Raw genomic sequence first — 26998 nt, 5'->3', positions numbered from 1 at the left:
TATGTGGGCATTGTTGTCTTAAATATGTTGTGTTGTGTTTTGTTTTTTCTCTCTTGTTTATGTCCTCTTTTACCTGAAATGCAGGAGTATTGCTCTGTGAGCCTGAAAACCTCTCTGATCTGTGCTTGACTCCAGGACATGGCATTGGCAGAGTTGATCGAGCTTCTCAGCTGGATCCTGGTTAGGAGCCTTGGGCTGTCCCAGAGGTAAGTTGTCACTGTCTGTCTGCTTGAGCAAATAAACACTCGTGTTTTAATAGATTATTCATGTGTGATCATCTCAGAGGCTTTCCAAAAGCTTTTTGTGCCTTGGTGGTATTACACAGACAAGTTATGAATATTCAATTTGCCTGAAAACCTGCTAGGTCTCAGCAAAAAGATCACCCGTGTTCTGTTTCTAGCTGTGGGAACATACACCTTTGTATGTGTCTTGTGTCATTACCTCACCCTCTCCCATCACAGCAGGTGACTGAGGAAGAAGGAGATCACAACATGCCATGGAAGCTCCCCACCTGTGTTTGACTCCCTGTTTGGTTCCTGGAGTCCATGCTGATCAAGCCTTTTGGTGTAATCCTGTTCCTGAGCCTGGGGGGAATCCCAGGGGTAAGTGTTCAGTCTTCATTGGTTACTGGCCTTTTGCATTTGTTAATATTTGGTTTATTATTTTTTAACGTTTTCTTGCACTAGTTGAGCCTTGCAGTAGCCAGCAGGCTCTGATTTAGGAGTAACATGGATGATCATTTTTTGCCCTGATGCTCCATGCTCCCACGTTAGTGTGGGTTTCCTTTTGTGTGTGTGAGAGGTCTCCTGGTCAGAAGGCCCTGAGAGGCCCTGTGTTTGTCCATCTGGTCCTTGAGGGGTGTTGCATGTGGCCTGGACACAGTAGTTTGAAAGCTGCCAGGTCCCAGTCAAGGGGTCTGCAGCCCCTCTGCAGCTTTGGCAATTTCAGCGTGCGTCTGGGTCCCATGTTGTTGCCTGACCCCCGTCCAGGCGCTGCAGGTCGCTGAGGACAAGGTAGATCACAATGTGAAATGGAAACGCTTTTCCTTTCTGCTTGATTCCAGCCATCCCTGTAGGCAGCCGCTACTTGACTTCTTGACTTGAGTCTGTCCGTGAGCCTCGGGGCGATCCCACAGGTACAACCTTGGAACAAATGAGCGTTTACATGTTAATTTTCTGTTCCTGTGAAATTTAGCGTGCTGCTTTCTTGGCTGATGCTCAGTCATGCAGAGGGAAAGTGGGTCCGTCTCAGTGCTGTGTCCCAGAGGGCTCTGCCTTGCAAAGCTCTTTGCCAACTGCTCCATCTCTGCGCTGCTCGCAGTGCCGGCTGCCGAGGCAGCAGCAGGTCGGGGCTGAGTTTAGAGCTGGGTGAGCTCCAGGGAGTCCTTTCTCCTGACAGCTCCAGGCCTGGTTAGTGGCCACTGCAAGTGCTGGATAAATGTTGGCAAGATGCTCCTGAAGGGAGAGGAGAGAGGAGCTGCCACTGGGATGGATTTGGATCCTGAGGACACAGCGGTGGCTCACAGGGGTGGCCATTGCGGAGGGGCAGTGTGAGCTCTGGTGCTGCAGTCTCCAGGTTGGATCACCAGACCCAGGCCACCATGCTGGTTCACCAGATCTTTGGCAGATCCCTGTGCTCCCGTGGTGAGTGCTGGCTGCCAGATCCTGGGCCTGTGACTCTCAGGGCAGAGGTTTCCCTGAGAGCCTTGCAGCAAAAATCTTTTGGGAGAACTGCTGAGTGTGTGTAACTTCTCCAGAGCTGCAGCTGGTCAGTCTTGTGGTTCCTGTGGGTTGTGGCGTGTGTTGTGGTGATGGAAAATGCTGTTGGCTGTGGGCCCCAGCTCTTTGCCCCCAGCTGAAGAACCCACGTTGGCAGTTATGTAGCAGCACTTGCTGTCCCAGCACGCAGTGGAATTGCACGCTGTGAATCCTGGTGCCGACATCCCAGAGCCCAAAGCTGGAGAGGGGGAACACGGCAGCTGCCTGTGCTGTGCTGGGTTGGTGTTGGGTGCAGGTGTTGTGCCAGGGTGTGCTTACTGCTCTTGCTTTTGCAGTGAAGTTCTCAGTCTGCAGGAGCATCTGAGAGACCTCTGACCCTTTCCTGGAGCTGGCGCTGGAGATCAGGTACTGGGGCAGGGTCTGGGTGGGGGGAGCTCTGCTCTCACAGGGGATGTTCCTGCAGCTGCACCGTTACTGCTCTCAAGGCTGCTTAACTGCCAGTGTCAGGCAGGGTGCAGACAAGAGGGAAGCAGCTTCTGTTGTTGTGCTGCCTCTGTCTGGCAGAACAGAGCCCGTTGCCTGAGCATGAGCCACGACTCCTCCAGTGAGGCTCCGTGGTGTGTGGGACAGTGCAGCCGTCCCTCATGGCATGCTGGCCAGTGCCTGGCTGGGGGCAGGTTCAGGGCTTTGGTGCAGTCTGTGGCCCTGTGCTCATTCTCTGTTTTATTTCTTAGAACCAGCATCTCTGATCAGGCGAAAAAAGCTGTGACCAACAGACCCATGTCTTCACCAGTGGTAGACCAGGTGAGTCCTGAAGGCTGTTCTGGGCCAAAGCACCATGTCACCACTACCAGCCAAGAAGCTGGTGTTTTGTACCAAAAAGTGAGTCTGAGCTTCTGCCTGGGGTCTTCAATAGGTGCCTTGTGTCTTCTGAGCTGGAGATTGTGTTGGGGACAGTATAGACGGGATGCTGGGTGTCTTGCTAAGCTGGAGGCAGACAGGGAGAGTCCCTCAGACCCAGGGCTGCAGCAATTGCTCTGGTTTGGGGTGCAGGGCCAGGTCCCTGCTGTTGTTCCCATCCCGGATTAAGGCTGGAGGAACGCCTCCTGTCTTCTTGCTCAGGACAGAGGGGCGGGGGTGCCAGTCCCTGGAGCGGGGTGGCCTCACCAATCTTCTCTGGGTATCCTGTCCCCTGGGGTGATGGGAGGAGGAGACTCTGCAGCCTCCAGGCAGTGGCTGGGACCGGCCCTCTGGGCGCCGCTGTGCAACCAGGGCTCAGGACAGTGCGCTGGGGTTTCTGTTGTTTAAATTTCCCTCCTTCATTTTTTCCTTTCTGCTTCTATCAGAAAACACTTCTGATTTGTTGACCACTCCCACTTTCCTCTCCCCTTCTGTGTCTTTACCCTTCCTTTTTCTCTGGGCTCTCCTTATTTTCTTCTCTTGGCTCATGGAAACCTCTTTTCTTTAGATCCCCAAGTTTGTTGTTTTTTTTTTTTTCATGTCAATAACTGCAGCGCAGCATCCTGTGGAAGGTGAGCAGAAGTGACCATTGCACACCACCTCATTCCCAATTTGCCAAGCACACGTACCCCATGGACACCACCCACCCCAACTCCTTGGCCTTTTGGCAAGTCGAGGTAAGTGATGCCAGTCACTCCCAGGCTCCTGAATGGCAGCAAGGCCAGTACTCCATGAGGCAACTGTCTGACATGACAGATGGCCCGGGGGAGTGATTTCAGCAGCCACCTCTCCTGTTCTCTTGGATTGGCTAAGATGGTAGCAATTGAGTCCTGTGCGTGTGCGTGTGGAAGAGGGGGGCTCCTGCTCCTGACCTGGCCTTCAGATCATGTCAGCCTCTTTTCCTGTTCTGCAGGCTGTCCTCATCTGGTCTCCATCAGGCAAATCCTGAAAAGCCGACCTTCAGCTTTGTCCTCAGCTCAGCCCTTTGGCTCCCAGCCCCGCCATGACCACCTGTTCCACTGCCCACCCTCCGCACCACCTTCCTCCCTGCAGCAGCGAGAAGGAGCCCAGCCAGGTCACCCCTGGTTCCTCCAAAAAGAGGCAGTGTAAGCAGCACCGTGGAGCAGACAGCAGCCCCTGTGCTCTGCCTGTGAAGGACAAGGATCAAGTCTCCAGCCCCCAAGGAAGAAGAAGAATCTCACACAGGAGGGCCAAGTGTCCCCTGCGGGGAAGGAGGTGGCAGGCAAGGGTCCCAGCGGTGGCAGGGAGGCACCCAGCTGTCAGCACCGAAAGATCAGGCCCATGGTACAAGTGTCAGGCCCCAGGACCTGTCTGGACACGGAGCCCATCTGCCCCCTCAAGAGGAAGAAAAAGAGGAGAATGGAGGAGACAGGAGAGTGCTGCTCTGGGTTAGAATTAGGTTTAACATTAGGGTTACAGATTGGCTTTTTTGTATGCACACCAAGTAAAGAATCCTGGTTTTGGGATAACAGTTGTAGCACCCCAGATGAGACACTGATAAAAACCTTGCCCGGTCCAGCTTGCTGCGGCAGCGGGGGGACAGGTGCCGATTGGGCTCCAGCGCGCACTGACCTGTTTTGTCAGGGAGACCCAGCGGTGCCTCTACCTGACTGAGCAGTAAGCGGCCCAAAGGTGCAATGCAAAAATTGAGATATTGTCTTGAATAAGTGTAACTCTGATCTATCTGCATATTTGGTTTTCATGTCTGAGCTCAGTATTTTAATTTGCATATTTGTATTTGGTACCAAAAGAATTTTGTTTGGGGAGATAATTACAAAATGGGAACCAATTCCACTGCTAAAATTCCACCTTGTTCCTCCCTGGGATGCATCCTTATGCATTAGAGTAATGGCTTATATTGTTATCTAGTAATTTTGAGACCAGAAAAGAATTTAAATTGCTAAACTCTGCTTTGCATTGAAAGCAAACAAGCAAAACAACAACAACCAAACAAACAAACAAAAACAAACAAGCAAACAAACACCTAAATGCTATGATGGATGTGAACTTGGTATTGTCTGAGGTTGTATTTAAAAGCTGCTAGAATATGAACTGATTTGGATTGAGGAAAATGGAATAATGGAATGATGCTTAATATACTGTTTTTTGACATCTGTAAATTGTCAAAGGTAAATGGAGCTAAGGAATGTAACTATTGCTGAGCTACTTGGAATTGCGTATAAAGTGTATTATGGTTGGAATGAAATGGGAAAACAAAAAAGCAAAATGCTGCAAGATAAACTCAGCTCATTGCAACCGAGGAGTTTGCCAGAGCCTCTCACTTCGTACCAGCGATTACACCAGCTGTGTGGCCTTGGCTACATCTGAACTGCAGCAAGAACAGAAAAAAGAAAAAAAGAAAAGAAAAAATCCTGTTTTCCTGCTGCTAAGCAGAGAAAGGGGGCTTTACTCCCCCCGCTCTGTCTTTTTTTTTTTCCTGAAGTATTGACATCCACCCGTGTTGTGGCACTGTGTTGCTTCTTGGCTCTGAATCAGGGGTTGTTGGTGTTGTTTGTTTTTGCTTCTGTCTTGTTTCCTAGGTTTTGACACATCTGGGGAGAGAGGTCATAATTTTACCTCCTTGCTGAAGTCAGTCTTTTCACACTGGTCAGCTTTGGGGTCAGAGTGCTCAGTGCTTCTGTGGGTCAGACTGGTACTGATTTGGGTGTGGAGTGCAGCCAGGCTGGTTTGATGTGGAGTTCGAACTGATTTGTTTTCATGCTGGGCTGGAGATCCTGCCATCCCAGATAGGGGCGAGAGGGAGGTTTTATTCCGCCCCCCCCCCCCCCCCCCAGCAATGTTACTGCTAGAGAACTGTGATACTGCATGAAGGAGTCTGAGGGTTGAAATTTAAAGACATCACCAGTGGGTCCATAGTTCTAATGAAGCTGGGAAATTAAACAATTTTTTTTTTTTTTTAATAGACTTATTCTGTGGTAACTGATTGTAAGAGACTTCTTAGTAAATTCACCATGCTAGCTTTGAGGTCATGGGAGAGAACAAAAGAAAGGCTGTTTTTTGAGACCAATAGAATGCAAAATTTGGAACAAAGTTTTAATACATGGATTCTTGTAGTTGCCAGAAAGCCCTATACCTCTCTTGGGTCAAGATTCATTAAGAAAATTGTAATCTCAAATAACGTTTTCTGAGAATTCTGTTTAGTTGCATGTCTTACAAGAAGCTGCTTGGATGGTGCAGATCTGCTTGTGCAAGTGAGAAACCTCCAAGGAAATTTCATGTGCTGTATTTCCACTAGTATTAACAGCCAATGTTTCGATAAAGCAAATACTACACTGATAGAGCTGAAACAGGACTTTGATCCAGTAAGGGCAAGCAATATCCAATAAATATGACAGCTAAAATGGAGTTAGAAACTTTGAGGAATAAATTTATGACAACCTTACAGGCTGACTGCATTCAGTCGGACTTGCAGATTTGTCTGTGAAACAACCTGTGGCTATTGTGGGACAGTATGATGAGAATGCTAACAGACTGATATACTGATTGTTACTCTGATCAAGAAATGCAGGGAATTAATTTAAGTCTTAATAGGGTATGATAGAGTATGATCCTTTTGTCATATATGTACCATTTGTGAAATTTAATTTTGATTTTTTTATTTGCAATCTACATCCTTGTAAATTGCACTAGCTGATTTTCTTAACAGCACAGCTTTTTTACATCAATTTAGATGTAAATTGATGCAGAACCTGAAAATCTTTAACATCAGGTCACAGACCATACGTGTATCTGGTCTGATCCTACATACTCGCACAGTTTTTGTTGATGGTTCTGAGAAGTCTCATAAAGCTGTAGTGGTCTGGCGTGAAGATAACAATTGGCATCATTCTGTAAAAATTATTGAAGGTTCAACCCAATTAGCAGAACTTGGTGCAGCTTTACATTACTTAGAGCTTTTTAAGGAGGAATCTCTAAATTTGATTTGTGATTCTGAGTACGTAGTCAAGGTCTAACACACGTATCTGATTCTGAACTGGTTTGTGTTTGTTGTTGTTTTTTTTAAACAAAAAGCGGGGAAAAGTAGGGAAAACACCACAAAACCAATTGTCAAAAGCATTGTATGTGATGAATCACTTGTATCTAAGTGGTGCAGCCTAAATTTGCCCTATGACGAAACACTTTGCAGGTATGACCCAAAACCACAGGCTGAGGATTGAAGTGGATTCAACAAAGATTCAGCGGATGCAGATGGACTGTCTCAGATGTAAACCATGGATCCTAATTCAGTGTTATGGATGCTCACAGACCTGGTGGTCTAGAAGCCCATTAGTAAGAAGGTGCTGTACCTTCTGTGGAGAATGGCAATTTGAGCAAACAGCAGGAGAGTTAAAAGGATGATACTACACTTAGACAGTCAATGCAAAAATGAGGTAAAATTATGAGACATTCCTACCATAGTATCTCTAGTATCTAGTATTCTCCCTAGTCTAGCAGCTGGTAAAGCTTTAGGAGACATATCAAAGTTAAGCTATTGGTCTTTTAAACAGGCTAATCTAGGTTTCAAGTTAGCGTTAGAGTTAGTATTAGGGCTTAGGCTTACCATTAAGGTTATAGTTAGTGGTAGGGGTCAGCATTAGGGTTATCATAAGTGTCGGGTTTGTGTTAGGGAGTAGCGTTAGGGTTAGAGGTTAGTTTCAGGGTGTAGGGGTTATTGCTAGAGTAAGGGTGAGGTTTAGAATGATGGTTACTGGCTAGGGTTAGGGTTAAGGTTTAGGGTTGAGCTTTAGAGTCAGCTTTAGGGGGTTGGTGTTAGGCTTAGGTATTAGGGAGAAGAATTAGGGTTAGATTTAAGGATAAGATTATGGCTAGGATAGGTGGTTAGGACTTAGGGTTAGGGTTATAGTTACTGTCAGGGTTAGATTAGAGTCAGTGATCGGGTAGTGTTACCAGTTAGGGAGAAAGGTTAGTTTCAGATCCCAATAGAGGAAAGATGTCAGCAAGCTGGAAGGGTTGAGCAAAGGGCCCCCAAGATGTTCAGGGGCTGGAGCACTTTGCCTGTGAGGAGAGGCTGAGGGAGCTGGGCCTGTCCAGCCTGGGGAAGGGAAGATCTTGGGGGAAACATGTAGCAGCATGGCACTGTTCCCAGGAAGACAAAGTCAGGCTTATGTCCTTGGTACAAGACACACGGACAACAGAAAATGTGCTGAATCAAGAGAGGATCGGGCTACACAGAAGGACAAACTTCTCCAGCATAGGGCTAGTGAAGCACTGGAAGCTGTTTCCCAGAGAGTGTGCACCAGCTCTGTCCAGAGAGTGACCAAGACATGTTTGGATAATTCTGAGTAATCTGATCTGACCCTGCTTTGAGCAGGAGGTTGGTTGAGACACCTCCTGAGGTCTCTTCCAGCCTGAATGATGCTGTCCTTCCTTCTCCTTCATGTTTTCAAATTAGGGAGAGCTCTCGCGTTCTCCCTGACCCCACAAGTAATTCATATCAGTTTCCGGGCTGCTTTACAGGTGCCCCAAACAGCTCTGACCACATCCTTGGTTTCCCTTTTCATGTGCTCAAAACAATTTTTTTCTCTTTTACTCTCTATACCCTCCCAAACTAACAGCCTACCATGTCAATTCTTTCAGAGCAGGCTGATCCATAAATGTCAGCATCCATGTACAGAACCTACAAATGAGCCGGGCATTGAAGCCACAACTGAAGGAAAAGAGACGAGACATATGAAGAGCTTCTTAAACCCAGGAATCACTGTACCATGCCTCCTGAGATTCCTGAGAACACCTAAGCTTCTTTTTCCAGAGAAGTGTGATTCCTCTTTAGGGGTCCAGGAGAGAGGGAGAGGAGAGGACACTTCAGTTTCCCAAATGTCATGACAGTGCCCAAAACAACCTGCTCTCGGCCTCTGGCATCCCATTTCCTGAGATGAAAAGCTGGTGTGTGATAACGCATCAATAATCCCTCAGGTGTTTCTGTGATCTGTTTAAAGGTGGCAGGATCTATGAAAAAGAAACAAATAGCACCCTGCTTTTGTAGTAGCAACTCAGGGCAATGGCAATAAGGCGTGATATCTCATCCTGAGTCACACATGCAAAGTGGTTCAGATGAAGGATGGTCTTGCAAAAGTGAAACTGACTGTCCCCATGTTGCGTGGACACGGCTCATGTGCCTCTCCAGAGAGCGGCAGAGGCTGGGTCCCCATCTCCGGACAGACTCCTTGCCAGGAAGCCACAGGCATGAGGGTAGCTCACCTGGTTCTCATGGGACATCACTCGACATCGATTTAGACATATTTAGTGCTTTTCTGTGACTACTTTTTCTGCACAGATGGTCATAGAAGACAACTTTTTCATAAGAGATGGTTGAAAATGCCCTGTTATGACCAGGAAAGCTTGCCATAAGCTCTGGAGGCAGTGAGGAAGAGTATAAAAAGCACCCGCAATATCCAAAACACTTAAGGCTGCCTCTGAAGAGCAAGAGACCCTTAGCAGCAGCGCTTGGCCATGTGTAGGTCTGAAGAGATGTTTGGGGATATCAGTGAGAAACAAGGGGATGGCTGATGGCTTCAGTGAATCCTCAAAACCATGTCTGAAACCAGCAATGGAAACGAGTTGAGGCCTGTGGGTGGAGGTTGAGGAAGGGGATTGTCCTGGGAAGATGGCAGGAAGGAAGGCGCCTCCTGTGCAAACCAAGGGTGATAACAGCTGTCTGCATCCTGTGTGCAGGCCTCAGCCTGGCAGATGGGGGATGCCCACTGCTGGGGTGGCTGCACTCAGTCATCCACATGAGCTGACCTTGCACTTTCCTTCCTTCACTCCCTACACTTGGGTGGACCTCAGGAAACATCCATGAGCCTGGAGGATGCACTCACCTCCTGGGGTGAAGTCCCATCACTGCAGGGGAAGAGGAAGGGTTTGTGAGACACGTGGGCATGCAGGGAGAGAGCAGTGTCAGTGTAGCAGTGAGTGTGTTAAAGGCAGGAAGTAGAGATGAAATATCGGAGGGTCTCATGCTGAAGTGAAATAGGTTTTGTTTTTGAGGCAGCAGAAGAAGGAGGACGTGCTTTTAAGTCCTAGGATGTGGAACTGAATTATAGCATGTCTATAGCATGGAAATCTTGGGAATTAAATGAGCATTAGGAAGGCTTTGGGAGAAACCAAATGGATTGTGGGGAACTCACAGGCATTGCAAAATCCTCAGAAAGCCACAGCTTGGTGTTGGAAGCAAGCAGGGGGACCGTGTAGCTGTGGTGGGGACGGCGAATGGCCTTAATAGGGCTTGACGCCTCAGCAGAACTGAGACCCTTGTCCTCTTGACTATGGCTTCTGTCTCTTACACTGAGCTCCACGAGAGCACAGCAAGTCCTTACAACTCCAAGGGCTTGTTGCTTCCTCATCCAGCCCCCACAGAGCCCAGGAGGTGTCCTACTGCTGACCTGCACACACTCCCACATCACATTGGCCCCAGGAAGAGCCCAGAGCATCCCAAGAGTGAAAGGATACCTGTCCCCAGGGGTTGCAGGTCCACGCTTTGTCACCCTGCTTGGTGAAGCTCAAGGGTTTTCACAGTGACCTCCACATTTAAATTTCCTCTTGGAACAAGTGTCTCTGACTTTCTGCTTCACCAGCCCCCCCGGGACAGGAACCTTGTCCGCTCATTCCCTACATGGTCTTTTCAGTGACGGATTTCAGCAGGGCCTGTAAAACCCTCAGAAACCTGGAGGTTCGCTGCTGACTTTTGCTTCTCTAGAGGCATGTTCCATCTTTAAGGATCTGCAGTTCAGGAGCTGGGCACCACAGGGCTAATTGAAATGCAAAACACCCTGAGGAGCCAACTCTGGACATAATTTTCCTTTTGTCTTCAGATGTTATGTGAGATTTCAGGAGGGCTGTCAAAGTGAAAAGATGTCAAGGCAAAGAGGCAAAGTGAATAAAGAGCTTGATTTTGAAAGGCAAGTTCTGTATTGATCCTGATGTATTTGGGCTACAGGAATGTCTTCAAGCAGAGTCTGCACCACCTTGACCCCTGTGGATGGCCTGCCACAGCCACCCCCAGCAGGGAGCATTCCCCATCTCCAAGGCTGCGAAAGTCAAGATGCAAACCTCTGCAGTGTCCACTGGTTACAGGTCTCCAGGCAGAGTGGGACTCATTCTGCATGACCCTCCAAGCCTCTGTCAGCTCATTTTGCTTCCCCTACCCGCCCTTGCAGCTATCAAGCCTACAGGATCTTTGACTTTGGCATCATCCTAACATTCTGGGTCAAGGTTTCTCAATTCCTCCTTTGCAGCTTCTGCTGTTTCCACCTCCTTTGTGTTGCCTTTGTGTCCTGGAGCTCAGTCAGTTCAGGCAAGTAGCCTCCTGAGATGAATGCTTTTTTTCATGGGTACTTCAAGAGATCATTCTTGTGCTTGGAAGAGGCTGTCCTGTAAGGCCTACCAGATATCCTTCCACCTTCAGAGCTGCTTCCCATGGCACCACTTGTATGAGTCTCCCAAGTACATCAAGGACTCCTCCTCTGGAGTCTCAGGTCTGTGCTCTGCTGCTGCCTTCACTGCCCTTTGGCACCTGGGAGCCCACTATGTCCCGGTCATGACAGCCAAGGCTGACACTGATTATTACATTCCTGGTCAGCTCCTGCTTACTGGGCAGGACCAGGTCAAGGTGAGCATCAGGGCTTTGACAAGACATGGGGCACCTCCTAGCAGTGCACGTTTGGGCCACAGTACCTCAGCTGCGGCAACATAGTAGAGCATTTGGGTCAGAAGCCTGTTCAGTGCTACACCACCTGGGTTCCCACTATCTAAAGGGACATAGATTGGTTCTGTGATACACCTCTTGTAGTGCCAGACCTAATGAACAGCATTTTAAACCATACTTCACAGACTCTGAGTTGATTTCTTCCTGGGATCATAACAGACCAGCACCTCCTGGGGAAAAAGACTCTCCCAGGACTCTTGGATGCAAACCCTCTGGTCCCAAGGACTGGTAAGGCTGCAGTTTGCTCATGAAAGCCCTGTCTTGATCCCCCTCCACCACAGTTGTTGCCCTCCAGAGTCCTGCCTGAAAGCACAAAGGCCTGGAAGACCTTGCTGGTGGCAACCGTGGCAAAGACAGGGTATCTCAGGTCTACCTATACCTCGTCTTACTAAATTCAGTAGTAGTAATTTCAGTAGTAAATTTCAGTAGTAAATTCAGTAGTATTTAGGATTCTTCTTCAGCTGTTAATGAAGTAGTAACAGCTTATCTTGGTGTCCTTCAATTCCTTTTGGAGTTTTAATTGTGTTTCGATATGAACCATCACTGTGCTTGGAGGACTGTTTCACAGCAGGATGCCCTAGAGCTCCAGGGACTCCTGGAGGGAGCCCAGAGGGGACAGAGAAAGGAACATCATGGGCTGCTGAGCTGGGCTGGGCTCCTGGGACACAGGGAGCTCATGGGAGCGGCAGCGCTGCAGAGAGACAGCTCTGCCCAGGAGCAGCTCCTCTGCACACGCAGCAGGGCTGAGGGCTCTGCCTGCAGCACCCAGGGCAGAGGAGCCAGGCAGAGAGAGGTTAAAGACAACACAGGGTGGGAGGATGCTGAGAGCTCATTGAGAGACAAATCTTCACAGCCCTTAAAAGAGTAAGTCTCTGGCTATAGCCCAATTCAACTACAGTTCCTAAAAAGATCCTAAAGCTGGCACATCCCACAGCCTATGGCATCTGTCAGGAGGGCCCTTGCAGTTTCTCCAGTGTAGAGAAAACAGACGTTATACAGAGCTCTGCTTCTCTGCTGTACCTTCTCTCTCCTTCACCCAGGGATGGCTGCAGAGTGTGAAGCTGGATGTGCATCCAGGAGTGCCCTGGGCTGCCCTTCAGAGCAGGGTCCTTGCAAACCCTGGGGCTGTGTGCCAGGGCAGGGACTCTGCTGCCTGCCAGGGTCGGCATTCAGCCTGGCAGATCCCAAAAACACTGAGAGAAGCAGCTCTGGGTGGAAGAAGCAGCTCCTGGCTGGAGAGGGTTGTTCTGTTGTCAAGAGAGTCCTGCATGGATCAGGGATAATAAAATCTCCACATCACCCCCAGGATTTTTCCAATGGGTTTTTTGAAGGAAAGAGAAGGTAAAGGCAGGTATTACAGTAAAGCTAAGGAGTTTTCCCGAGTCTATGTTTTCAATTTGTTTCTCTTGGGGAATTTGAGAGGAGAAATGGAAAAGGAGCTCTCATACTTGAACAAGTCACTGAGACCACTCAGCTGTAACTTCAAGCAGTCAGCTCCTGATGAGCCTCCAGTGACTCCTCTGCCTACGGACAGATGCAGCATCGCCTTTGCTGGACCCAGCAGGATCACCCACCTGTCTTTATTTTCAGCCTGCGAACAGGAAGATGCTCCCAGGTAGTGCCCTGCAAACAGGCAGGTGTCTGTAGGGCCAGGGCGAGGGCACAGAGTTTGGGATGGGGTCTGTGAGCGCTGACAGGGAAAAGACATGGGACAGGGAATCACCTCCCAGGAGGAAAATCTCCTGGCGGCAGTGACATGATCTGGGAAGGAGAGGAAACTCAAACCAGAACTGTTGTGGGAGGGAGAATGTAGGAATCTCTGACTGATCCCCCGCAGTGCAGATCCCTCCCCTGAGCAGCCCCCTGGCCTCCTCTCCCACCCAGCAAAGCCTCTGCCCTCAGGGCCGGGGGCTCCAAGGCATGAAGCAGCTCCTGTGCAGCCAGAGCTCCAGTTCCTCTGCAGAGCACAGGGGCTGAGAGCAGCTGCCCGGCAATGTTGGGGTCTGGGAGGTGGCTGCACAGCTGGGGAAGGGTGACGCTGTCTGAGTGCCGGCTGCCTCTGCCCTGGCCTCTCTCACACCCACCCTCACGGGATGTTTCCTTCTTGCTCCCCTGCTCTGGGTCACTGCTGTTGTGATCTTGTTCTTGCTGTCAGGCTCTCTGGGGATGGCAGTTTCAGCTGCAAAGTCACAGCCTGATCTTGTGGGTCCTTTCCCGCAGGTGTGTCCATGGGAACAGGTGTCCCAGCTTTGCTCTGACCTGTGGGGCTGTGGGCAATGAAGTCTGTGGGGTTGAATCTCCCTGAATTAACTTTAGCATTAACACACTTGGCTATCTCCTTGAGGTTTCCTTCCAAGCTGTGAGCTTCCCTCTGGGATGCAAACCCGTCCTATAGCATCTTCGTGTTATCTGAAAGCCCCAAAGAGAAGCGCAGAGATGGTACAACAGACAAAACGTTGTTTGGTTGGTGAAATGAGCTACGTGTTCCTTTCGCTAAATGTTGGCTGCTGAGACCTTAGAAAAGGGTGAGATGTGTAGTGGTCTGAGGTGGATCTCTCTGCTCTCAGCAGTGCCTGGTGGCTCTTCAGGGTAACAGAAGGTGCCAGCCCAGGGCAGCTGGAGCAAGACAGAGGGACAGACCAGCTGCCCTCACTCTGCACTAAGCCACAGGCATCCTTTTGCATAGCAGGACTCACTCTGTTCTCCCTGAGAGCAGCAGAAATGCTGATGGTTTCTGACATCCAAGAGCATTCCCCAGGGTGAGAGGGGAGAAAGAGCTGTAAACAAAACAAACATCAAAAACGGCCTTCTGCCATCTCATTTCCTTATCCCTGGGCGTGCAGATGCTGACAGGTTTTTCTGGACCAAGAGCAGCTTCATGTGACAAAGCTGAACCCCAGGACTGTCCCCTGCCCCCCGTTCCCATGACCCCACTGCTGCAGAGCAGGGCTGACTCCTCAGCAGCCAGCGGGCACAGGCCCTGCTCCTCACGGCACCTCCAGCCAGCACCACCCAGGGCTCAGACACGGAGCTGGAGGGAGGTCTGGGAAAGGACAAGGGTGTGTGGAGCAGGGGGAGGATATATGAGAAATCGCTTAAATGGTGCTCAGATAAGTCTCCCCAAAATTCTCACTGTCTTTTTCTTCTATGATAGACTCCATAGCCAAAATCAGCAAATGTCCAACAGCAGCTCCATCACCCAGTTTCTCCTCCTGGCATTCACAGACACACGGGAGCTGCAGCTCTTGCACTTCTGGCTCTTCCTGGGCATCTACCTGGGTGCCCTCTTGGGCAACGGCCTCATCATCACCACCATAGCCTGTGACCAGCACCTCCACACCCCCATGTACTTCTTCCTCCTCAACCTCTCCCTCCTTGACCTGGGATTCATCACCACCACTGTCCCCAAATCCATGGCCAACTCCCTCTGGAACACCAGGGCCATCTCATATGCAGGATGTGCTACACAACTTCTTCTGTTTGTCTTTTTAGCTTCAGCAGAGTATTGTCTCCTCATCATCATGGCCTACGACCGCTACACTGCCATCTGCAAACCCCTGCACTACGGGACCCTCCTGGGCAGCAGAGCTTGTGTCCACATGGCAGCAGCTGCCTGGGCCACAGGTTTTCTCTATTCCCTGCTGCACACGGCCAATACATTTTCACTGCCACTCTGCAAGGGCAATGCTGTGGACCAGTTCTTCTGTGAAATCCCCCAGATCCTCAAGCTCTCCTGCTCAAACACCTACCTCAGGGAAGTCTGGCTTCTTGTGATTTCTTTCTCAGTAGTATTCGTCTGTTTTGTTTTCATTTTTTTCTCCTATGTACAGATCTTCAGGGCAGTGCTGAGGATCCCCTCTGAGCAGGGACGGCACAAAGCCTTTTCCACCTGTCTCCCTCACCTGGCCGTGGTCTCCCTGTTTGTCAGCACTGTCATATTTGCCCACCTGAAGCCTCCATCCATCTCCTCCCCATCACTGGATCTGGTGGTGTCAGTTCTGTACTCGGTGTTGCCTCCAGCAGTGAACCCCCTCATCTACAGCATGAGGAACCAGGAGCTCAAGGATTCAGTGTGGCAATTGATTACTGGCTGTTTTCTGAAGCAATAAACTTCCCATCATCTTCTGCATAGCATATATAATGTAAATCATTTTCTCACCAAGTGGTTGTGTCCATGTCCACTGGACACCCTAGAGAACCTGCTCCAGGTCAATCATCATGGACTGGCCCCTCACAACCACCATTTTCAGCACTGGCTTCTCACTTCAGCTTGGAGAGGTTCTTTGTCCCTCCCTGGCAGCACAACTAATGAGTAGGTCAGATGTCCATGTTTGCATTGTACAGACAAGATGTAAACAAATGCACAAAGTGCTTCTGAGGTGATGAACCTGAGTGAGCAGAAACACCATCAGCTATGCCTTGGGGTTCCATGAAGGTCAGTGTGACAGACAGCACCTTGAATTGATTTCATGTTGAGAGTTACATCCTTTGAGGAACCACCTGAATGTAGCACGAGGTTGTGCTTCCTGAAACAGAAGTTCCCGTGTCCATTCTTCGTGCCATGGGGCATCTCATGTAAGTGCAGAGTAGGGTGACAAATGGCAGGGCTGAGGTGCCTCCCAGCCTCCTAGAGTGGTAGCAGGAGGTCAAAGAAACACAGTGACTCCGGCATCTGTGTATAAAAGGGAAATACTTTGCCTCTCAACATCCATAGGTTCATAAGGAGTCCATGTTGCCAGATCATTCTGAGGTTACTTCTCTCTGGTCAGGCTAAAGACCACGAGAAGTCTGACAGGTTGGGGTCCCTGCCTGAAGAGCAGTTTCTGAGATAGTCGAGCTTTCCATGATAGGGGGAAGAGGTCGGAGAGGCGGAAAAAAAAATAACTGAAAAGGACAACTTGGGAGGTACATACTGGATATCAGGAGAAAGAAATGTCACTGGAAGGGCAGTGCTGTGGTGCAGGAGGTCACCCAGAGGCAGTCAGGATCAGCCCATGGTTTTGTGTTTCAACAAACAGCCAGTGAGGGTGCAGTGAATGAGGCACGGACTCTTGGGAAGGTGCAATAAGAGACATTTATTACAAACTCAGGCTTGCATTTATACTTGCTGTGATGCTTGCTCAAACATTTGCGGATTTGCCAAGTTAGTCATTACATAAGTGATGCATTTTGTGTTCCCACCAAAGTTACTGCCATAAACACAGTGTTTGTCTATCATAAGCTATCCCTCTGTCCTTGATGTATCAATCCTGTATCAGTCCCTCTGTCCTTGATGTATCATGCACCATACAGTACTTGCCTCTCGTATTTTTCCACTAGCGCTTGTTCTCACACTGTCGACCCTTGCAGTTTCTCACAGGCCCGATCTTAGTACACTGCCACATCTCCCCTTCGTGTTTAATAAGTGCATAGCCATAGCAGTATGTAATTGCATAGCTATTACCTGATTAAACTTTTTTCAATCATTTGCTGTAACAAGATGTCCCTTTAAGATGGTTTAAAAACCCAGTTAGAGATTCCTTACAATCCTGTTTAATCTCAAAAAGTTTTGACATATTTATAGCTGTAGGTATAGTGTTTGATCCTGTATAAAATCCACTGTCAATAACGATTCAGCCTATCACTAGATTTAAGAATATTAGGATCCCACCCTGGATCGACCTATCGATAACCTGTATATTCCCTGCCAATATCTGCCCTATACAACAGTGTTTCGATCTCTTTCCCTGATTATCCTGTTCAAGGGTCAAAACAAACGGATCTGAAGGGGATAAATATAATGCCTATGTATCCTTATTTATTGTGTAATGTGCATTATGCAATAGGCAATATGTGATTTAAAATATACTTATGATATATTACATGTAATGCACTACTATACTACACACCACAAAGTATACCCACCTAGATCTGTGCAGCATATTCATATTATTTACAGTGGCCTCCACTGATTACAAAATTCCATCAGGTTCTCCCTGGTTACTGTTCCCCAGGGAGTCAAACAATCTCTTTCCAACATCACAAAATACAATCCAGGGCGGGGAGAGGATTCCTTCCGAATCCCTCCTGTCGATTATCCACTACCTATTTCACAATCACAATAACAGACAATTGGTAACCATAAGTATTGGACTAGAAAATCACCGGAGACACAAGTAACAACAGCAACAAATCACTAAAGACGCAAACCACAATGCACTTACTAAGGCATGAACAACAAAGTCACTAAAGGTACCTTTATCAAATTACTGTTTTCTTGGTTTTCTCTTTTATTTAATGTTTTCTCATTTTTCTCTAACTTCCTTATTTTTCTTTTTTATTTTTCTTTTCTTTTTCCCTTTTTTTAAAGTTACCCAAATTACCAAAGCTTCCAAAATGCCAAGGCCCAATGCGTTGGTATCCCTCCGAAAGGCAGACAAGTTCCACATGTGTCACTGGGGTCACCAAAGTATCAATAACCAAAATGTAAAGACTCAATGCGCTGGCAATAAAACCATGATAGCCACTCACTCACCCCCTTCCCTTGAAAGGGAAAGGAGAAACTTGGATTGAGATAAACACCTCTATGTCCCAGGACATCTCCAGGCTGAGTGATACAATGTGAAAACGGCAAAAACTACACTCCAAACAATTTTTATTGCAAGAAACAGAAATCACACAGCAAGCTATACAAACATACACGTTACCAGCTCTAGACAGACAGATGTAGACCATGGCAGCACGTTCAGCTGTGCAAACCTTGAACCCACATGATCTATAAACAATCTGACATTATCTGTACAACACAAAGTCAGACCGGAAATATTGAAATATTCTGGCACATTCAATATGAAATACAATATGTTGCTGGGTACAAACACCAATATTCACATCAGAACTGTGCAAACCATGCCATTACTCGCTTTGGATTTACAACACAGCCTATGTTTTACTGGAAAATACATTATGTTAATGTTTGGAAAATTAATACAAGGCTACATTGTTTAGAATTCAGTGTAGTGTGTAGGAAAAAAAGTGAGATTGTCTTTTTTCATGCTGCTTTTGATGTTCCACTCACTGGTTCCTTTCAACTTCTAGAAGAAAAAATAAAGGTGATCAGAACTTCAAGTAAAACCCAACATGAAGCAGTGAAAACAGATTGTAAAACCTGAATATCAAAAGCGTATGTTCTGATAGGCTAGGGAATGTGGCAATTTATTTGTATAAACTGTTCTCTCTTGGTATATTCAGGGCAACTAAAAAAACCCCAAGCCAAAATCACATTCCTCCTTTGTCACAAATTCAGAGTTACAGATCTAGAACACAACCGTGACAGAGGAACTCCTCAGATATTTTGTCTCTGCTACTTAAGCATCAGAAACATGAAATCTGCACTCCAGGTTTGTGTTCTTAAACAGTCAGCCACCAAAACAGGAAGGTAACTTTAGCCAATCCGTGTATCCCAAGTATTACAAATCGGTACCAGCCAGAGTACTTGAGTTTCTAGGAAACAACAGTGACAGTCCGGACACTTCAGAGTGCAAATTAGTCCTCTGACAAAGAAATAACCAAAAAACCTTTAGAACAGTGTTTAGTTGCGGAAGCTCAAGTGCTGTGTTCAGATATCTACCATGTTTAGCCATGAAAGTGCAGAGATACAAAATATGTTACAAATGCTGTGGTGACTAAAAATAGGGGTAGAAATGTCACTTGAAAGGAGTTCCAAGGGTCTGTGGCCCGCAGAACTTGTGATACCTGGATGGTATTGGACTAGAGGAGCTTCGAAGGTCGCTTCTGACTCGACCTACTCTGTGATTTGATGATTCTATGACAAGAAAACCTGGATGTAACAATGATTGATTGCTGGAAAGGTCTTGCCTGGCTTGTGCAAGCCAAGCTGGCAGCTTCACCCATCAGCTCTCCCCACTCAGAGAGGAGTAATAAACCAACTCCCTCACTGTCACACTGCCCCCCAGTGTCCAGAGGCACTGTGGTGAGGCACCGATCTTGGTGAACGGGCTTCTTGTGCCATGGGCCCCGGGCAAACAGAGCTTATCAGAGCCGCTGTGGGAGCAAACATCCCTCCTCGTGCCAGGGGAGCTCCGTCCTGCAATGAGCTCCGAGCGGCTGCCTGGGAACAAGCGCCCGCTTCATCTTGTCCCTCTGGATGGCCACGTCCTGCTCAGGGACAGCGCTGGCCTGAGCCGAGGATGGGGGCATTGAAGGGACAGTCGGTGGGGACAAGGGCCTTTGGTGAGCTGTGGCCAAGTCCCAGGAAGGGACAGGGCTGGAGCCAGAGCCTTGTTGGGGACAGGGACACTGAGACCCAGCATGCGGGATCAGCTCTGCAGAGTGGGATCCAGGTTGTCTGGGAGGGCACAGTGACCCCAGGCAGGGGCAGGTGAGAGCCAGGGCAGGGGATGTTCCCTCTGCTCTGTTCTCAGCTGTGGCTGCAGACTGGACCAGTTGGGGGCTGGCGGTGCAAGGGAAATGGGGTGGGCTGGAGCTGGGCACTGACACCACCCCAGCACTTCCCCCAAGCCCAGCCCTCCTCTCCCAGAGCCCAGGATTCACCAGTGCTCCCCATTGGCAGCGCCACCAGTGACTGAGGATCCCAGTCACCAGCTGTCCACATTGCCCCAGCTGTCCTCCCACCTCCCAGAGTTCCCTAATCCTGGGGCCCCAGGTGCCCCAAGAAGAGGAGTGACTCCCAGCCCCTCATTTATTTAAGGGGCTGGAAAGGGCTCAGAGATAATTGTGCTTAGAGACCCCAGATTTGAGGCTGGTGTCATCGCTGGGGGGGTTCCATAGGGAAAGACCGGCCTGGGAGTTGAGGGGCACTGGGAGATGGTGGTGCTGGGAGGTGGGGGGCACTGGGAGGTGGGGGGATCAGGCTTTCGGGGTTGTTGCAGGATGGTTTTGAGTTGGAGCAGTGGGTCATCACCATAGGGTGTCTGGCTGTCAGGGACACACCACTGTCCCCCCTCACCACTGTGGATGCCTGGGCCCTTCCCTGTGCAGCTGCCCCATGCAGGAAGCTGCACTGATGCCAGGGAAGGCAGCTGGATCAGTGCTCAGTGCAGGGGTGACTCTGTGCCAAGGCTGGGTTGCCAGGGCGGGTGTCTCTGCCAAGCTTTGCCCTGGGGGCTGGAGGTGTGGGGAGGGGCAAGGAGTCCTCCTGGGAGGGATAAAGGTGCCCTCACCTTCTCCGGCATCACCCAGGACTCCCTGCACTGCAAAGGAAGATGAAGGTCGCAGTGCTCAGCATGGCCCTGCTCTTCACCATCCTGCTGTGCACCCTGGAGGATGCGCAGGTGGTGCCCCAGTGAGGGCTCCCACTGGTTTCTTGTCTTGGTGCCCCCACACCCCTCTTCTTTGGGCCTCCCCATTCCACCCTTTTGGGCCCCTCAGAAATCTCCTCCTCAGGATCTCCTCTGTGTCCTATAGAGGGTCCCCAAATGCCCTCCCTTTGATGGATGCCAATGCCTTTCTTTCCATCTTTCCACTCCGTCCTTTGTCTTTCATCTTGTCCAGTGCGGTAGTGTCCCCAGATCCCTTTCCTTGAACACCCCCTCCCAAACACTTTCCCGAACCCTGCGTTTTGTTCCTCTGCTGTCCTCTTCCTCCTGCCCCCACCAACAACCTCACTTGAATTCCCCGTGTCCCCTCCCCTTGAATTCCTTTACCCCTCACTTGCATCCCATGCAGTCCTGTCCCTCCAACACCCCCAGCCCGGTCCCTTGGGTTCTGCGAGTTCACAACAGTGCCCTGCCTCTGGGTCCCCCCCAACCACCCTCCTCCTTGGAGGCCCCAAATTCCCATGTTATCCTTTTCTTCAACCCAAGCCCTGGTCCCCGCATGAACAGGTATCCCAGGTGAAACTTGGAGGAATGAGGCTGGGGGGAGCAGAAGGGATTTTCAGGCTCAGATGAGGGAGAATCCAGGGGCCTGGCTGGGGCTGCTGTCACCTGTGCCCCATCCACAGCCCCATTTGTCTCCAACCCACACCAACCCTTTTCTCTTCTTTCACAGGCATTCCCAGGAACATTGCTGGAAGCAAGTGGAGGTTCTCTCCTGCATATAAGTAGTGGGGAGGACTTGGAGGGCATCCAGTCTGGGGAACTGGAGGGCACTTTGGTCCTCCCTCGCTGGGGCTGGGACATCCCAGTGACCAGAGAGGTCTCATGGTCTCTCTACAGGGGGGACTCAAACTCGGGCAAGTGAAGAGGGCTGCGGTAGGTGTCACAAGTTCTGCTGCCCCACACCCTCCCTCCCATGGCCATGAAACTCCAGGGCATCCCAGTGTGCCCCAGAACATCCCAGTGTGCCCCAGTACACTCCCATGCACGCCCTGCAGCCCCACAGAACATCCCTGCTCCCCAGTGTTTTCCCAGGGATGCCCCATTGCCCAGGGCTCCCATTGCATTCCCTTCCACCCCATCACAACTCACTACACCCCAGTGCACCCCAGGATACCCCAGGACACAGCCCCTTCCCCAGGACCTCCACTGCTTTCTGTGCCCCAACACACAAGCTCACGCACCCCATTTTCCCTGGAGTCACCTTCCCCAAGGACCCCATCGCTTTCTCCTGCCTCCCAGTGCATCCAAGTGTGCCCCTCACCCAACCTTTCTCTCCGGCTCCCTCTGTCTGTCAGGGTGGATGATGTTTTGCAGCAGAAACGCCAAGTTCCAGAACTTCCAGATGCTGAAGTGGTAGTGCAGCCATCTCCTCTATTCCCGGTGAGCAACATCAGGGCATCTCCAGCCCCACAAAGAGTTCTGGACCCCGGGGCATCCCTGAGCTGTCTGGGTGGGCAGAACGTGGATCTAGGAGAAGAAAACAGAGGAGACTGCCCATGACCTGTGTTCCAGGCCACGCTGGACAGAGCTGCCCTCATGACTTTTGTTGCACCCAGCAGGGCTTTACAGACCCAGAGGGTCACCGTGCAGGCCAGGCAGGGGCTCTGGGGCCATACAGACCCCAGGAATCACCCTGAGGGCTGGGCAGGGTTTTGGGAGATGTAGGGGTATCCGGGGCTAATGACACACTGGCCAAATAGCTCTGGGTGCCACATGGATCTCAGGAGAACCAAGTCTTGTCCTGGGTTGATTGAGGGCTCCAACTCTTTTCTCCTTCTCTGGGTCTCTGCAGAGAGAGACGGTGGGGAGAAGCCTCCCCTCATGTCCCAGCTGACACTGGAGGTCTCATTTTGGGCCCTGATTTCAGAACTAAAACTGATGGTGACCGCCGTGTCCTGTCCCCCTGCAGCGGCATGAGGAGATCATCATCCCTGGATGACCCCATCTGATCCCCTGGGAGCCCTGGGCCATTTCCCTCTCATAATCAGTAAATCCCTTCAGCAAAGCTACGCCTGCGTGTGGATGTGTGTGTCCGTGTCCATGCTCCCACTGCTGTGCCAGCACTCGGACCCCTGGGTCCTCTCTGGTCACACCACGGCCATGAGCAGAGTGACTGGGGGAGCCCAGACACCTGGGGTGTCACTGTAAACGACACCTCCTTCCCACCTGCCATGTGCCCCCAGGTACGGGCAGATTAGGGGAAAGTGGAGTGTTCCCCCATGAGGCTGGAGGAGGCTGGTTCATGAGGACTGGGTTATGGACCAGTAAAACAATCTGGACATCCATAAGTCCATGGGTCCAGATGGGATGCACCTGCGGGTGCTGAGGGAGCTGGCTGAGGTCACTGTTAGGCCACTGTCCATCATCTTTGCTAAGTCGTGGGAAACACGAGAGGTGCCTGAGGCCTGGAGGAAAGCAAATGTCACTCCAGTCTTCAAAACGGGCAAGAAGGCTGATGCGCTTCCCTGGGCACAAACCAGCCACGTAGCCAAAGCATGAAAACTCTGCCCCCATTGCTGCCACGGCTGTTACCTGAAAACGATTCACCTGTGCTGCTGGTGCTCAAGGGGGACACAACACAGAAGAGCATCCACCACCTCTGACTATTTCTTGGAGCTTAATCCAGCAACAACCACAATTCTCAGCTGCCCAGTGCTTTACATGGAAATGCAAATGTAACCAGTAGTGTTAGAATCTGGATCACAGACATTTTGGGGTTCTTTGAACTTGTTTTCACAAGCAGAGCAGAATTGGCTCACACTAAAGTGGTATCTCCCCTCTTTAGCTAAACATCTAGTTTGAGTTAAACAGGGGCACAGGAATTCCTTTGACTCACTTTCTGCAGAGCAGAGAGACTCAAATGAAATGACACATGAAAACAACCTTGAAAAGCTTTCAAGACCAGTGTGTGCCCAGAGACCCCCATGCTCTGCCTTGGCCTACACCACGTCAGTCTTTGGATGAGGAGGAAAAGCCTTCTGACCTTTTGCATACAGCCTGAACAAAAAAAACAACTACCTGAGACACTTGGACCAAATCTCAACATTAAAAAATGAATGCTTCTTGCAGGGCAAAAGTGCACGGTAATTAAAGACCTGCTGAACAGACCCCTGCCATTCTCAGAAATAAACAACCCCCAAGGCTCAACAAGCCAGCCAGGGTCACTGCTCTAAATCCAAGCGCAGCTGCACCGACCTGAGCCAACACGGACACAGTCGCCTCCCTTGTCCCACACGAAGCTGCACAGGCCACGTGCTGCTCCAACAGGAACGTGCTGGGGACACCCGGGTTTCTCATGGCGGCTTCTGCGCGGTCACCTGCACAAAGCACCAAGAGACCGGCAGCTGTGGGCTCAGCTCCGGGGGTTCCCGGGACCGGGGTCTCCAAGGGCCCGTTCGCACACGGATCCTTGTGCGCGCGCCCCGACCGCGGGCGCCTCTCCCGCCCCCATCCCGACCCGCCGCTCGCCCCCCCGGACCCGTCGATCGGTCCCGTGGACCCGCTCAGGAACCTCCGCTCGCCCCACCGCTGCAGCCGGAAATTGCGTCACCGGGAGGGGCGAGCCGAGCGGCGCTGCCGGCAGGACCCCGCCAGAGCTGTCCGATTATTCGCCTGACCCGCCAAATTTTTATACGAAATCTGAATGAGTTGAACAGTTATTAAAATAAAAGAGTCTCTGGCAGCCGTGCCGTCATGGTGGCTCAGTGCAGTGGAAAATCCCCTGAACTGCAGGTCAGCCTCAGCTCTCAGATGAGCTCCTCCCCCCGCCCTCCGCACCGCTGACCCCGCAGCACAAAGCGCGACCGGCGCGTCCCGCGGGCGGACTCGGTGTCCGCGCTCGTTCGTCACCTCCTCGCTGGCTGCAGTGGGACTGAGGGGCTGTGGGTTCCAAACCTGCGGTTTGCTGTCCTTGCACAGAGGAGAAGGCTCGGCTGCTGAGAACAGGTTCCGTTTTAAACTCGGCTGAAGAGAAGTTTCTCTTCCTGGGATCTCAGAACAGCAGCAGCTCCAACGAACTGACAGAGCATGGGCCGCGGGCATTTCTCAGTGTCTGTGCTGAGAGGTTTTATCTGGCCATTGTTAATGCCAGAAAGAGGTGGAAAGATAAAGATGAGGGGTCGTGCTGCACAGAATTACATCATTTTTACCAAATAAAGAACTGCAGTGTAGTATATGCTGAGAGAAGAGCTATTGATAACAACACTACAGAAATGGTCTGGGGATTGTGGGTGACTGTGGGCTAAACATGAGTAAATATCAACTTGTTTTGTTCTTTGTGAAATTTAAAAACCAAGCGAATCACTCCAGGCTGTGCCACAATTGTGTGTTCTACAGAATTCGGATCAGGCTTTCATACCTGTATATTGAAGCAGACGTTTCAGTTTTTAATTCTAAAATCCATTTAATCACAGGGATTACATATTGAATTGTGAAGCTCTGCTTTACTTTTCATGAGATCTGTATTTAGCTTGCTGTTTATTCAAATTTCTTTAACCACGGCAAGCAGCGTGATTGGCAATGTGTTCCATGAGTGCTGATTCTGTGAGTCTTGTTCCACGTGCCTCAGGGAGGCTTTTTCCTTCCCTGAGAATCCCTTTTCATTAGAATTGAAGAATTTAAGTATGTCCAGACAGCACATGAGTTTCAGGGTTTTGGGCAGAGTTTTCTTTGTGATTTTTCTGTGATCATCAGCAAGGTATTAAAGAATCCCAGGAGCTGCTGCACAACCCAAGCAGTGGCAGAAATATAATAAATCACAGGTCCTAAATATTAAGAAACGTCCTTGGGAATTCACCCATAGTCCATCTGGTATGAAAACATAGCTTTTTGATGTATTTATATCCAGCAGGATGGGGGAGAGAATCAGAAGACTTAAAGTGATAAAACTCACTGGCTGACAGTTTAACCAGGAAAGTAAAAGCCATGCACACAAGCAAACCGGCACCAGCACCACTGGCACTGCCACTGGCACTGCAACCGGCACCTCTGTCCCTGTGGTGCCTCCTCCTGCTGCACCCCTGGGGCTCCAGCCGGCCCAGGGGCGCCTCCTGCATCTCCTGCACCGGGGCAGTGACCAGGGACCCGCCAGCACATGGTGGTGGTGACCTGGGGCCAGTGTTGCAGTGGGAGGGTAGCCATGGAGCCCGGGTAGCACTGTGGGTGTCACAGAGGCACCTCAAAAGGCAGTTTTAGGCAGACAACAAGTTCCAAAGTGTTGGAGCGATAAATGACTCACCATTCCGATTCAATGTGAATCACGCAAAGCCCTTTATTACAGAAACAAGCCTCCTTATATACACAACTATTCTCTAATCATGTGTCCACACTCCAAGCATGGATTCGCTAAATGAGTGTCACGGGCAGTCCACACGCTGGAGCCCCACCGATGATAGGTCCGACGACTCACGCCATGCTGAGGCCCTGATAATGAAGAAACGCCCCTCTTTCTCACAGCAGATTCTGTTCTCAGCTTCTCAAAGTGGCCTTGAGATTCCTTTGGGCCTGACTAATTCAACAACATATCTCCATCTAACGAAACCCCTCCACACCAAAGCAGACTTTATTCTAGATGGAAAAGCATAGCAAATAAACTAGAAACAGAGTTTATACAATTATTTATCACTCCAAAAACATAAAATTCAGGTTCGAATATCAGTTGAGGAGATTATTTGGGTATGACAACGTAAGAATAACAAGGATCAACAACGTGCCCACATCCACTCACAAGAAACAAAACTAGAGGCTTCTGACTCATGGGTGCCCTGAAGAAACAATCACTCGCCTGGGCTGGGCGAGGGCTCTCACTTGCCTGGGGGAGGCAAGGACTCATTCCAGGATACATCCAGTAGAGAAAAATAACCACTCAGCACAGGAGGAGGTGAGGCGCCCTCAATCCCGGGCAGTCTCCTTAGACAGCGTCCCAGTCTGAGGGGAGGACTCCAGTTCACAGACCCACTGCTCTGAGAAGACCACTCCAAGGGGGTCTTCGGTGGGGGCCCCGCTTTATAGCCTCATCAGATGTGGCTGTGGGCATTTCAACATGGTCCAGAAGCTTCTCAGCTTCTCTGGGCACCTTCTTTGCTGAGGACCCTGTCAACTGACTGAGGGTCCCACCCCTCCTGCCCCCCCAGCTGGTGGAGGTGAAGTCACCCTGCCCGGGGCAGGGGAGGATGTGACTGTGAGCACCTTGGTGCCACCCTCGGTGTGTACGTGGGGACAGGCACAGTGGAGCA

At 50.1% G+C, this 26998-nt stretch overlaps 1 protein-coding gene and 2 long non-coding RNA genes across 9 annotated transcripts; 2 read left to right on the top strand and 1 right to left on the bottom strand.

Moving 5' to 3' along the window:
* The first annotated feature begins 94 nt into the window (after positions 1 to 94).
* LOC139829592 (uncharacterized) lies at positions 95 to 5757 on the top strand. Of its 4 annotated transcripts, XR_011742130.1 has the most exons (7): positions 95 to 206; positions 462 to 602; positions 1064 to 1135; positions 2054 to 2123; positions 2453 to 2522; positions 3233 to 3355; positions 3592 to 5757. It is a non-coding gene; the product is annotated as an uncharacterized lncRNA (long non-coding RNA). The 4 variants fall into 4 exon arrangements; XR_011742129.1 differs by having other exon boundaries at positions 1064 to 2123; XR_011742131.1 differs by having other exon boundaries at positions 465 to 2123.
* An 8843-nt stretch (positions 5758 to 14600) lies between these two features.
* LOC136110766 (olfactory receptor 14A16-like) lies at positions 14601 to 15533 on the top strand. The gene has a single exon (XM_065854393.1). It carries the CDS (start codon positions 14601 to 14603, stop codon positions 15531 to 15533), a length of 933 nt encoding a protein of 310 aa, XP_065710465.1.
* A 2508-nt stretch (positions 15534 to 18041) lies between these two features.
* On the bottom strand, positions 18042 to 24682 carry LOC136110687 (uncharacterized). Of its 4 annotated transcripts, none has more exons than XR_011742061.1 (4): positions 24660 to 24682; positions 23961 to 24082; positions 22032 to 22232; positions 18042 to 18497 (listed from the first exon to the last, which is right to left on the bottom strand). It is a non-coding gene; the product is annotated as an uncharacterized lncRNA (long non-coding RNA). The 4 variants fall into 4 exon arrangements; XR_011742060.1 differs by lacking the exon at positions 24660 to 24682 and adding an exon at positions 24615 to 24634; XR_010652654.2 differs by lacking the exon at positions 24660 to 24682 and adding an exon at positions 24244 to 24335.
* Between the last annotated feature and the right edge of the window lie 2316 nt (positions 24683 to 26998).

Source organism: Patagioenas fasciata, chromosome 21, assembly GCF_037038585.1.
Source record: "Patagioenas fasciata isolate bPatFas1 chromosome 21, bPatFas1.hap1, whole genome shotgun sequence".
NCBI lineage: Eukaryota > Metazoa > Chordata > Aves > Columbiformes > Columbidae > Patagioenas > Patagioenas fasciata.
Note: the sequence above shows the minus strand (reverse complement) of the source record. Positions and strands in the feature narration are given on the sequence as shown.